Source organism: Labeo rohita, chromosome 21 (genome assembly GCF_022985175.1).
Source record: "Labeo rohita strain BAU-BD-2019 chromosome 21, IGBB_LRoh.1.0, whole genome shotgun sequence".
Classification (NCBI taxonomy): Eukaryota; Metazoa; Chordata; class Actinopteri; order Cypriniformes; family Cyprinidae; genus Labeo; species Labeo rohita.
In genome coordinates this window covers 333,553-346,738 of record NC_066889.1, presented here as the reverse complement: position 1 = coordinate 346,738, position 13,186 = coordinate 333,553, and the positions used below count along the sequence as shown (strand labels likewise).

At 39.5% G+C, this 13,186-nt stretch overlaps 1 protein-coding gene across 3 annotated transcripts; it reads left to right on the top strand.

The window, feature by feature from the left end:
• Positions 1-601: 601 nt before the first annotated feature.
• On the top strand, positions 602-12,687 carry LOC127152945 (core histone macro-H2A.1). 3 transcript variants are annotated; one of them, XM_051093858.1, is made up of 10 exons: positions 602-739; positions 1,460-1,653; positions 1,741-1,847; positions 2,259-2,450; positions 4,314-4,421; positions 6,320-6,419; positions 9,275-9,310; positions 9,738-9,827; positions 11,270-11,444; positions 12,078-12,687. In XM_051093858.1, exons 2-10 carry the CDS (start codon positions 1,482-1,484, stop codon positions 12,241-12,243), a joined length of 1,146 nt encoding a protein of 381 aa, XP_050949815.1. In that variant the 5' UTR covers positions 602-739; positions 1,460-1,481; the 3' UTR covers positions 12,244-12,687. The 3 variants fall into 3 exon arrangements, with proteins under 3 accessions (XP_050949815.1, XP_050949816.1, XP_050949817.1); XM_051093859.1 differs by lacking the exon at positions 9,275-9,310 and having other exon boundaries at positions 12,078-12,685; XM_051093860.1 differs by lacking the exons at positions 6,320-6,419; positions 9,275-9,310 and adding an exon at positions 7,174-7,264 and having other exon boundaries at positions 12,078-12,675.
• Positions 12,688-13,186: the final 499 nt, after the last annotated feature.

Below are 13,186 nucleotides of genomic sequence, written 5' to 3'. Positions count from 1 at the left end.
TTTACAACAGCTTCGAACGCAGCTCAACCAATCAGAATCAAGGACCGGACCTATCCATTCCATAAATTCTGATATCTAGTCGTGACTTCCTTCAAGATGTAGTTACTGTAGTAAGATTCTAAGGCAGTTAAATTCAGTCGCTTTAAGTGTAGTTTCACTCAACAAACTTGTAACAGCCATTCATCCTGTAGAAAGCACTGTCTGTATGTTTTTATGGTTAATTTGCCTTCAGTTTGCTGAATTTACTGTTTATAAAGCCATACATGACACAAAATGGAGTTATTATTGTGTACTTAGAGATAACTCTAACTTCACTAGACTTCTTTCTGTAGTTTCACTCTGTTTCAACATAGTTAACGTGGTGTGGAGTAAAGCAGCATTCTCCCACAAGTCTACATGTTGGACAGAGTTGATCAATCTGTCGAGCTTCAAGAACAGAGACACCAAAGTGAGGCAGAATGTGTCTAATGCATATTTTTTATCAACTGTTTTATCCAAAATGTTTTTAAACGCATAGTTATTTCATAGTCATACTTTTCTTTTAGTCATAACTACACAAACTTAACCCTGTAGCGCACAGACAGACGCGCGCTCGTCCCGCTCGTCCACAGCGGCCTCTGCTGACAGATGTCGGGCTCTGATTCTCAATCGCGCTGTGGATTGTGGGTGTCGGGGACGTTGTTTGAGCTTGTCAGGCTGTAGCAGCGGTGGACTGAACGCGACGCCTCATCGCCCTACCGTAAGTCATCGGCGCGCTCGCGTTTCCACACTTTTAAGTGATTCCCGTGCGCTCCGGAGGGTCCGTGTCTGTGGGCCGCGACTCTCACTTTCGCTTCACCAGGAAGTTCCCGCTGTCACCGCGCCGCCGATGACACAAATAATGAATGTAACAAACCAAAACATCGCGGAATGAGACGCGCGTTATTATTGAATCACAGTCACACTGATGACATCTCAGATTTCATCGCATAAACACGAAGTACTTGATACAGCGTGTTCATTTACACTGTCGTCAGATTTGGTTTTAGTTTACAGTGCTGAATTTTATATCGCTGCCAACAAACTGTGCTGAGATGCGCTCATGTCAGCTGTTCGTTACAGAATAAAACATGACAGGATCATATTTGTGCACTGGTGTGCGTTAATCAGCCCCGCCATTTAGAAGAAAGTGGACGTGTTTTAATTCACGAAGAGCCTCATAATGCACTAAACTCATTTACGCTACACATCATCTGAAGTCTCTGACATGTAAAGCATATGCTTCATATTCATGTCACCCATATAATACCACGTTTTTGCTAATTACAGTATTAACTGATCGTAATTAGATTAGTACATACATTTTATATTTGCACAGAAATGAACATTCTTTATTCTTTGTGCCTGCACACTTTATTATAATGCAGAACGAACAAATACATGGACAGGACGGGGAAGCTTAATGATGTTTTGTGTGCAGTTCCTCAGAGCAGAGCGGCATCATGTCCAGTCGAGGTGGGAAGAAGAAGATCTCCAAGACGTCCAGGTCCACTAAGGCCGGCGTGATCTTCCCTGTGGGACGCATGCTGCGCTACATTAAAAGAGGGCTTCCCAAATACCGGATTGGCGTTGGAGCTCCAGTCTACATGGCTGCGGTACTAGAGTACCTGACAGGTGCGTTACGTCTCTACCGCCTATATAGATGCACTTCATTAGAAGTCCTTCTTTCATCATGAATCTCTTCTTGCATGGATTTTTCAGCTGAAATCCTGGAGCTGGCAGGTAATGCAGCCAGAGACAATAAGAAGGGCCGCGTCACGCCCAGACACATTTTACTAGCCATCGCCAATGATGAGGAACTTCATCAGGTAACAAGTTCAGGATGAAATATTCTCAAACCACGCATATGCAGAAATGAAGAACAGAGTGTATAAAGCCAAAGTTTTTTTTGATATACTGTAGTATTATTGGAAATGGATCAGTTACAGACTGGAATAGACTGCACTGCACAAAAAACTGAGATTTTTTTAAAACGCTACGCATCAAACGCCTGCCAACTTTGTTGATAATTACTGAGGAAAAACTGGAGGTCATACACTAAACGACTGAGAATCCCACACTGCCACTGACTTTTACAGCAAAGTCGCACAGAAACAAGCGTCTTATTGCATGTCAAATAAAAACAACATGTCTAAACTTTAATGAAAGACTATGAAATCCTATTGACATGTTTTTGGATGCAAAGATTTGTTCCCTGTCTCTGTTTAACACTGGTGCAGTTGCTGAGGGGCGTCACCATCGCTGCCGGAGGAGTTTTACCCAACATCCACCCAGAGCTTCTCTCTAAGAAGAGAGGATCGAAAACAAAGCTTGAAGCCATCGTCACTCCTCCTCCACCAACCCAGAAGTCCAAGACCGCCAACAAAGCAGCTGTCAAGAAACTGGGTACCAAAAAGTCCTCAAGAGTAAAGGTATTCAAGTCATACTAACCCAAACACATACTATACCTAGCACATTAAACTAACTGTAACACATCATACTAACCCTTACATGTTATTCTAACCCTAACATGCTATAATATCCCAACACATCATGCTTATGCGTTATACACGTTCTCTAACACATTATACTAACCCAAACACATTCTACTAACTTTAACATATTATACTAACACGTCATAATAACTCTAACATGATATACTAACGGTAACATGTTATACTAAGTCATCGTACTAACCCTAACATGTCAAACTAACCCTAACACATTATAATAACCCAAACATGTTGTACTAACTCCAACATGTCATGTTAAATCAAACATGTTATACTAACCCTAATATGTTATGTTAACACGTTATACTAACTCTGACACGTCAGAGTACCTCTAATACATCATACTAACTGTAACACACCATACTAACCCTAACATGTTATATTACCTCTAACATGTCATACTAACTCATTATACTAACCTAAACATGCTGTACTAACTCAAACACATCATGTTAACTCTAACATGTTATACTAACCGTAATAACAATCCTGCATGTCTCCCTATTTTACTGACTGAGATCATCAGCTCGTCAGTTCAGTTCATGGATCTCTCTCCTAATGAGCTGATGATCTCAATCATGTGTTATAAGGGAGACATGCAAAATGTGCAGACCAGGGGGCCCCCAGGACCAGGATTGAGAACCACTTCATTATAGTAACACGTTATACTAACTCTGACACAAAAAAGTAGCCTACCTCTAATACTCTAAAACTTTATACTAACACATCAAACTAACCCTAACATGTCATACTAGCTCTAACACATTATAGTAACTCTAACACGTTATACAAACCCAAACATGTTATACTTTAACACACCATGCTACCTCCAATATGTTATACTAACTCTGACACACCATACTAATCCTAACATATTATATTACTTCTAATGCGTCATACTAAGGCCACGTGTCGACCAAAGCGTTTTTCCCTGCGATTGTTCTCAATGGGAGTGTACTGAGCACTGAGTGTCTTTTTCGTGCTGAGCGTTCAGTCGTTTTTTTTTCTCTGCGCCGAGAGTTGAAGAATGTTCAGCTTTGAGCAAAACGCTCTGTTCATCACTGACACTTCTAGTCAGATAACCAATCAGAATGGAGGAGGGACGAGACTAATACGACCCTACTTGTACTATGGCTAAACAACATTGGAGAAGTTATTAATGTATTTATGTCTTTAACAGACTGAATTGCCAGACTACCATATTATTGTTATAAAAAATGATGCTTGGAGAAACATTTCATTCGCGATGCGTTTGCCATTACTTAAGGGGATATTTTGTATCATAACAACCATAGCATCTCAACGGAAAAAAACACTGCACTCTTAAGCGTTTTCAGCTGGGCGTTTTCGGCAGAGCACCTGGCGTTTTCAGCTGGCTAAAACACTCTGGTGGACACGCAGCCTAATTCTTACACATTATACTAACTCAATATACTAACAAACATACTAACTCAAACATGTCATGTTAACTCTAACATGTTATGTTAACCCTAATATGTTATACTAACATGTAATACTAACTCTGACACATCATACTAATTCTAACACACCATATAACAATAACCTTAAGATGTTATATTAACCTTTAACATCATACTAACCATAACATGTCACACTAATTTCAACACCTTATGCTAACTCTGACATGTCATACAAATCCTAACAAGTTTGTATCTGTTTATTATAATTCTGTGCTCTCATATGCAGTAGCATTATCACTGGCTGCATTAAGGCGGTGCAGTATGAGCTGAAGTTAGTTCTGCTGTGTTGTTGGTGTGACAGAGACGGGCTGCGATGGCTAAAGCGGGTGCAGACGGCAGCACTACTGCGGGCGGCCCGGCCGATGGCTTTACTGTTCTCTCCTCCAAAAGCTTATTCCTCGGCCAGAAGGTACAGCTGCATTCATTACACTGCACTCTTACTACAGTAAATGTTTGTTTTGATTTTGTCCTTCCGCTCTTCTGCTCAGACAAGCTGCTAAAGTCCAAAATCATCTTGCTGTCTTATGAAACATCTCTAGCTGTTAGGGGTGTGATGACGCACTTATTGTCTTGATGCATCGATTACAAATCCTGCCTGTTCATATGCATTGATCTTGAAATATGGCTTGTGAGTCATTTGTTTTAGTCAGTAATCAATTTAAAATATTAAATGCAGACTGAATTCCTGATCACAGGACAGCCACTGATTTTCTTTGTTCTTTGGAAAACAATCAAAACTCATCATGTTACTCAGGGATCCACATAAACATCCCCATATCTCTGGAACTGATCCATATAGGGCCTTAAAAGTGTTGATATCAAAAGAATACATTTGTTAAGACCCGACATCTATAAGGACAAAAAGAGATCTTTAATAATTATTGAGTTACAGCCATGCAAACTTGAACTTGAGAATGGCTTTTTCTCAGTTTTGAACAGCCACCACTGTCATATAATGCGACAGAGATTTTACTAACAGAACTACCAGTGTCTGTGTAAGAATAACATAATAGTGCTGCAGTCTTTCTGAAATCATTTTTACCCTCCTGTGCTCTCAGGTGAGAATTTTAATAATGACACCCTTTTTGTTTTGAATAGTGGAATACTCAGTAAATATACATCCATCGCATTTCATATTTTGTCTTTCTTGTTTAATCTATGCATTTTTTTTGACCAGAAATATACACATATATTAACAAAATAAAAAAATTGAGAGAGTTGACATGGAATGATCCGTTTACTTGAGATGTAAAATTAAGATATAAAGTCTTGTTTTCTGAGAGTTTGAACAAAATGAAGTGAATTTATGCCTAACCCTAACCCTAACAACAAATATCTGTCACTGTGGGATTTTCATTTGGGCGGGATTTGACTTTTCTGAGCCCATTGGCAGATATTTGTTCTTGTTTGCAATTCACTTCATTTTGATCAGTTTCTCAAGAAAACAAGATCTTCTTATGTCATGACGTTTTGCATCTCAGTGTATGTTGAGTGTTTAGATTACTGAAAAACAACGCAAAATACTGAGGAAGAGCATTGCTTTTCTGCAGTGTGATCAGACGGTAGAAACAGTAGAAACTATTTCTATATTCTAGTGTTTGTGATCAGAGATATTAAAACCTTAAGCTTTTTTTTTTTTATAAAATGTTTTAGAAAGAAACCTAATAGAGATCTATTGGAAGTATTTTCATCAGAAACCCCAATTTAAAAAGCATAGAATTGAAATATTGATTGATTAAAATGAAACATCTTCAAGACTCATTTTGAATTTTTAAAAAACATGTTCTAGTTGAACACATCGAAATAGATGGGTTAGCATGAATGCGCGCATCGTTCAGAGAGCCGACGATCTTCGTGTCACACACACTACATGAGATGATCGTCCTGCACGTGTTTATACTCCAGATCAGGATGTAGAAGCTGTACGGGCCTCTCATTTCAGAGTCACTGCTGTTATACAGTGTATTGTCACGTATCTAACAGTATTAAAGTCAAAAAACGGAAATATGTAAAGTGCCCCTCACAGCATTTTGAAACAACAATAATAATATAAACAAACTTTATGCAGCACCTTTGTGCAGGTATGGGTACCAACTACCGGGAGTGTCGCTAGGAATTCTGGGCCCTGTGCGCTTTTTTGTATTGTTACTCATTTTAGTGCTATGACCACTGTCACGCTGACCGGCGAACATTATTCTGCGCAGCTTTGACGGAAACTGCCGTTAGACGTTTATGGTTTTGTTTGTCTGCTCTGCTTTACTCTGTCTTGATTTCTCTCTCCCATCCTGCTGCATGATCTCTCCACAGCTCAATCTCATTCACAGTCAGATCACTAACCTGGCTGCCTTCGACGTGGAAGGGGTTATCAACCCCACCAATGCCGATTTTGACCTTAAAGATGATTTAGGTGAGCGCTTACAGCTGCCATTGAGACTCGTGTTCATTCACATGCTGTAGATCTGCTTTGATGGATCCAGCAGTTCACATCTGGGTCAAATATGGCCGCTTTCGGCTGCCTGGAAATCCATGTGAACAGAACTCTGGTTAAAGCCAATGCGTTCAGTTTTGTCACAGGTATATGGGCGAAGCTCCCGTCCAGGTCACATTTCACCCCAGCATTAAATAAAAGCAGTAATAATCTGGTAATAATCCATCCATTAGAATTAATCTTTACTGTAATGAAATAAATCTCATTCTCATGCCTATAATGGTTTTGTAATTTTCATAATTCTCAGTGTTGATTCTTAATACTGTAGTAATCTCAGAGTTTTACATCATTCTGCATATATTGGACATTTTTGCGACATTATTTTGTTCCTTTTGGTACTGAGAGTGATGGTTTCTCATTTGCCATCAAAATAAAGTCACAGTTCAAAGAATTGATTAAAAATGTCTTCCTTTTCTTTATGCAAAATATATTTCATATCACTTTCTTCTGGTTTGGTAAAATGTGACCCGGACAGGTTGATGAGATTCACCCAGCAGGTTTTTTAGGATGCGATCCGTCATCTCATGAATGGATCCAGCAGTCTCGTATGTACGTGTGTTTGTGTTTCTCACTCGTCTTTTCCAGTCGGACCGGTCTTGGTCTCCTCATCATGGTTTCACCTCATTCTCCACAGCCTTTGTCTCTCACTGTGTTTGTTTGACTGTTGTTGTAGCTGCAAGTTGTGCAAGCTGACATTGCCTCCATCGAAAGTGAAGCGGTTGTTCATCCGACCAACTCCACCTTCTACATGGGTGGTGAAGTAGGTAAAGAAGCAGTTCTGCTGAAAACACCACAGCTCTGCCACTTTGACTACACGAAACATACTCGAAATTAAAGGAGAAGTCCACTTCCAGAACAACAATGTACAAATAATGTAGTCACCCCCTTGTCATCCAAGATGTTCATGTCTTTCTGTCTTCAGTCGTAAAGAAATTATGTTTTTTGAGGAAAACGTTTCAGCATTTTTCTTTATATAATGGACTGATATGGTGCCCCGATTTTGAACTTCCAAAATGCAGTTTAAATGCGGCTTCAAAGGCTCTAAACGAAGAAGGGTTTTATCTAGCGAAACGATTGCTCATTTTTTTAGAAAAATAAAAATTTGTATACATTTTAAGCACAAAAGCTCCATGGTTCTCGGATGCGAGTCCATGGGTCGTTCTTGAACGATTCGTTAATTTTGAACGAATCTTTAATGTGACTCGCGAAGAACGAGTCGTCTCGGGGAGTGATTCGTTCAGTTGTGCATGTGCAACATCCTATTAGGTTCTGTACTGGAATTAGTTCACCTCTTTCGAGTCTTCAGTTTTTCGAGTCGTTCGTTCATCTTATGGGGCTGTCACGTTATGCTGATTTTGCTAAAATGAACGAAATGACTCAAAAAAAGATTCTTTCATTTTGCTGAACAAGACTCGAAGGTCCGAGTCGGTAAAATGATCCGAACTTCCCATCACTACTACGAATCACGTCTAAATTCATGGTCTGTGTACTCCGGCTAAAAAAGGTAGAGTATGGTGAAAACTCCGTCTTATTTTCTCCTACAACTTCAGAATCGTTTGTAAACAGCGTTTGACTTACTTGCACTTTCTTAGTCTTGTGTGTTCACTTTGTAAACACTGGGTCTGTAGTTCTGCGTGACCTTTCAGCGTTGTTCAATAGTACGTAGCGTCATAAACGCGCATCCCAGAGCCTGTGCTACACCAGCTTTTGTGCTTAAAAAGTATACACATTTTTATTTTCCGCAATAAATGAGTGATCGTTTCGCTAGATAAGACCCTTCTTCCTCGGCTGGGATCATTTAGAGCCTTTGAAGCTGCATTTAAACTGCATTTTGGAAGTTCAAAATCGGGGCACCAATGAAGTCCATTATATGGAGAAAAATCCTGAAATGTTTTCCACAAAAAACATAATTTCTTTACGACTAAAGACAGAAAGACATGAACATCTTGGATGACAAGGGGGTGAGTACATTATTTGTGAATTGTTGTTCTGAAAGTGGACTTCTCCTTTAATAGCGCTCATTGAAAATAACAAGATACACAGCGCGTTTCTAAATGGCAAAGTGTATTCACGCTTAGATTTGGTCTGATTGAATTGATTTAGTGCTGTTAGTCATCTGTTACCTAGAAAACAAATTGAGATGAGCACTTAAGTTTCATGGCTGTGGTTTGGGTCATTTGGGTAATGCTTTACTTTCTATTTGGATTTCTGTGGCAATTATTGAGTTTTAATATTGAGTGTTTTGTCACCTTGTTTTTTTGTGTCTAACTTTTTCCCAATCCTACATGTCTTCACTGATTCCTTTTTTTTTTTAAATCAAAACATCAGTTTCATTTGTAACCCAACTTGTTAATATTAATAGCTAGTCGGGAAATAAAGTGTAAGTACATTTTTAAAGACACGTAAGGGATCAGAAGAAGCATGTCCATTTCTTTCTTTTTTTAAAGACCAGTTCTGTCTTCATGTACTCATCGTCATGTCATTGCAAATCCATATGACTTTTCAATGTGGAATGCAAAAGGAGAACGCTGGTTTCTTGAAATGCATTTATATTCAATTCAAATAAATCACCTCAAGAGACGTCACAGCAGATTTAATCATCAGAGGGGACGATTATCAGTGGATAATGACTTAAATTTAGCTCTTTTTAAATTGTTAAACAGCAAACCCTCATATGACTTCAGAAGCGATGAAATGAGTTGTTTGGAGCTGCATGATGTCGTGTAATAGAAATATTTGTGTATGAAAAACTGCAAAACGTTTGTGTTCCACAGTAGAGAAAAGACATCCGGGTTTGGAGCCACATGAGGGTGAGCAAATGAGAGCAGAATTGGTATTTTTGTGTGAACTGTTTTTGTAAAGCATGATTAAGATGTTCTTGTGTCTAAAGCTGCTGTCACTCGACTCTAAACAACAGACAGGTTTCAATGTTGTGATAAAAGATGAAGTCAATAACTCATCGCTACCTCACATACCTACAGAATGGCTGTGACTTACAGTCATTAATCAGACCTTAGAAAAATCGCCCTCTTCTGTCACTCTCACCGCTGAAGACTGGAAGAAACAGGCTTCTCTGCAGTCAAAAACAGACACATTTTAGCAGCAAATCAATATTCAATATTCAATACTAAATGCAGCGATAACATCAGACAGGCTGGGTTATGGTTAGGGTTTGCATGAGTGACGGCAGCTTCAGACACACGTGTGCTCAGCATCACAGCGCTGTGTGTGTCTCAGGCAGTGCTCTGGAGAGGATCGGAGGAAAGGAGTTCGCGGAGGCGGTTCTGGAGCTACGCAAGAGCAACGGCCCTCTGGAGGTGGCAGGAGGTAGGGGAGAGCGGGGACGAAAGTACCATTTTTCATTTAACAAAGACAATGTTGTAGACAGAGATATATTTTGGCTGTGGCCTATAACTCAGAAGTGCGGCCTGTCGAGACCAGGTGGTGTTTTGTACAAATGTAGAAAGACGTCAGTATAATTTCACTCTGAACATAAGTTGCACATTGTTACTTTCAACCCCGTCGGTTGGGACCAAAGTAACACAAAAATACAAGCTAGATTTGTTTGTGTTACTCTTGTTTTTATTAAACATACATGACTCTGACCTGCAAACATATTTTGTCCTTTGCAAAAAATTATTAAATTAGATTTTCATTTTAATTTTTACGTTTCATCGAATGTTTCAAAACCCTGTACAAACTTGAATTGTTTAAATTATTTCTTTGTTTATTCAATTTATTTTTATAAAACATTTTTAACAGAATGAACAATATGAAAATTAAATTAAATCAGCATATTATAAATTCTCAACATAATGTAACATTAGGCCTATTCATGTTTCCATCCAGTTGTTTGTATGCATAAATTCAAGATGTGCATAAAAACATCTGGAAACACTGCAAATTCACAGGTGGAGGTGGAAAAGCTACGGTACGGCTAAAACCTAAACATGACTAAAGTAAATGTGATGTAGCAGCCGCTCTGAGACTGATGTTCCTGACAGATATAGGCCAATGTCCATAACGCCCTCTTATGAACATCTGACTGAATCAGACCTCTGTCTGTCTGTCTTTCTGACCCTCACTCTTGGCATGTTCTTTTGGTATAATTCGACATAAGCATTTTAATAAATGATGCAAGACACAGAAAGTCACTACATCAGCATGCAGCGGGACAAAAGAAACACTTGTTGTCACTGTAGTGTTACTTTGGTCCCAACAGGAACTCCTGACATTGAAAAACTCTGACAAGGCAAACGTCAGGATGTGTTCCAGCACTAAATAAGCTGTAGATTGATCATTACTGTGACACATGAAATGAGAAACACAACACAACTAATCCAAAACAATTACCGCTTCCCATGATTTACATATTGTACTCCAAAACTGCTTTCCAGACTTGACCACGGGAAACAATGATGAAATCATGATATTTATCGTGATATTTCTCAGCTCCGTCAAGGGTTGCGTTATGAATGTGCTGTCGTAGCTTGGAAATGTAGTCAGTTTGTTACTTTCGTCCCCGCTCTCCCCTACATTTACACTATAAACATCTGATCACAGGCTGTATGAAGTCAGTACCAGGTGTGAACAGGGTCTGTAATGTCGGACAGGAAGCTGCTTATAAAAAGTCTAGTAACGGTTCAGCTGCTTTAATGAATTCTCACAGAATACTCTTTTATTCAGATACGGGAGCTGATATTAAGGTGTTAGTTGTGGATAAGTTGAAGTGTGTGTTTGATAAGTTCATTATCTTTGGCGTTCCTCAGCGGCCATGACCTCCGGATACGGTCTTCCTGCCAAGTTCGTCATCCACTGTAACAGTCCCGGCTGGGGCTCAGATAAATGTGAGGAGATGCTGGATAAGACGGTGAAGAACTGTCTGGCTCTGGCTGACGAGAAGAAGCTCAAATCTGTGGCCTTCCCTTCCATCGGCAGCGGCAGGTACAACTTTAGCCGTAATAAATATGAAATTAAAAGTAATTCACTGCCCTAATATTAAAGTCAGCAGGAAAAATACACCCAATTCAATTTAATCTAGTATTTAAATGGACGTCACTGTGATCAGTTCATGAACGCATGCTTCTATTTTTAACCACATTTGTCCTCAATGTCTTCATCTCATCTGCATACACTTGAGAGCCACGCCCACATCACAACATCCAATCAACAACTGATGCATAGAACCAAGTCCCGCCCTACATTTATTGTTTTCATACAAATGTACATAACAATATGGAAGAAAAAATCTATTGCGATTCATTCGGACTTAAAGAATATAAACATTAGGTTGATTTTATTAAATCAATAAGTAGAATTAAAGGGATATATTTAAACCTCAATGAAAAATATTAATAACAAATGATCATTTTCAGTTCAGTAATAATTTAAGGCGAAACTGGGGAAAATGTACAGACTAAATGATACACTTATATCCATTTGAGATCAAGTAACTCAAAGTCATCACTGATTGATAAATGCTGATTATTTTGCTGCATTGTCATCAAGTGGATGTTGAAGCGTAACATTTCCCGAATACTGTGGCGCTGCATGTTACGGTCTGTTTCTCCTGTATAGAAACGGTTTTCCGAAGCAGACGGCCGCTCAGCTCATTCTGAAGGCCATCTCCAGCTACTTTGTAACAACCATGTCGTCCTCCATCAAGACTGTGTACTTTGTGCTGTTCGACAGCGAGAGCATCGGGATCTACGTGCAGGAAATGGCCAAACTCGACGCCAACTGAAGTAGAGAATTCTCTGTAGGTTTCAGAGGTATAAAAATATTCTTATTTTATGCTTAGAAAAATTCTATGAGCGATGATGAAATTTGGGGGATAAAATATTTTTGGTACTTTCTTATAATAGCAACGGTTATTGCGTTCCAGCTGTTCGAAGGCTTTCATTTGATCTGATTTGATTTTTAACAGAGGGACTGGGTTTTGTGCTGCCACTGCGACTACTGCATAATTTTGTCTCGTTTTGTTCTGTTGTTTCAATGTATAATGTGTATCACAATGTTAATATGCATAAAGTGTATCTGGAATCATTGAAAAATACATAAATATATGAACTGTATACTCTGTGTAATTTGTGACTGCTGTCAGCAGATGGAGCTCTTTGTGCAGTAATATGTTTAACTTGAGGTCATCTTACATTCAATACAGACAAAAGAGGACCTGTGAAGGAAAGATTGGTATAAGTTAGTTAGTTTCATACGTCCTCGTTCAGCTCATGTGATGTTAATGGGTGAGTTATGATAGTTTCAGACTCATTAGAGATGAACTTCCTGCTGGTTGGCTTGGGTTGACCCCGCGGAGCAGCAGCTCTGGGTTTCTCAGCACCGGTGTTGCTGTCGAGCTCTTATCCCAGGGTTATTGGCAGTCAGCGGCGGGTCAGTTTCCCAGCGCAGACCTCCTCGAAGGGCACCATCTGAGGACTGATCCACAGGAAATACGGGCAGCTCTCTCCTCGTCTCCTCGCAGGAAAATCTCCCTAAATTCAAAGCATCTGTAGGCACGGGTTGGAAAAGGCAAGGCTTTCCCAGAGCAGATGATTTTTTATTCTTTCCATGTAAAAAGTCAGCCCGGCGGGGCAGAGGACTACATGAAATTAAAACAAACATCAGCGGGATCAGGGAGGGTAAATGGCCAGTCATCAAAGATCATGCTAGTCTACATGAAAGGAGCG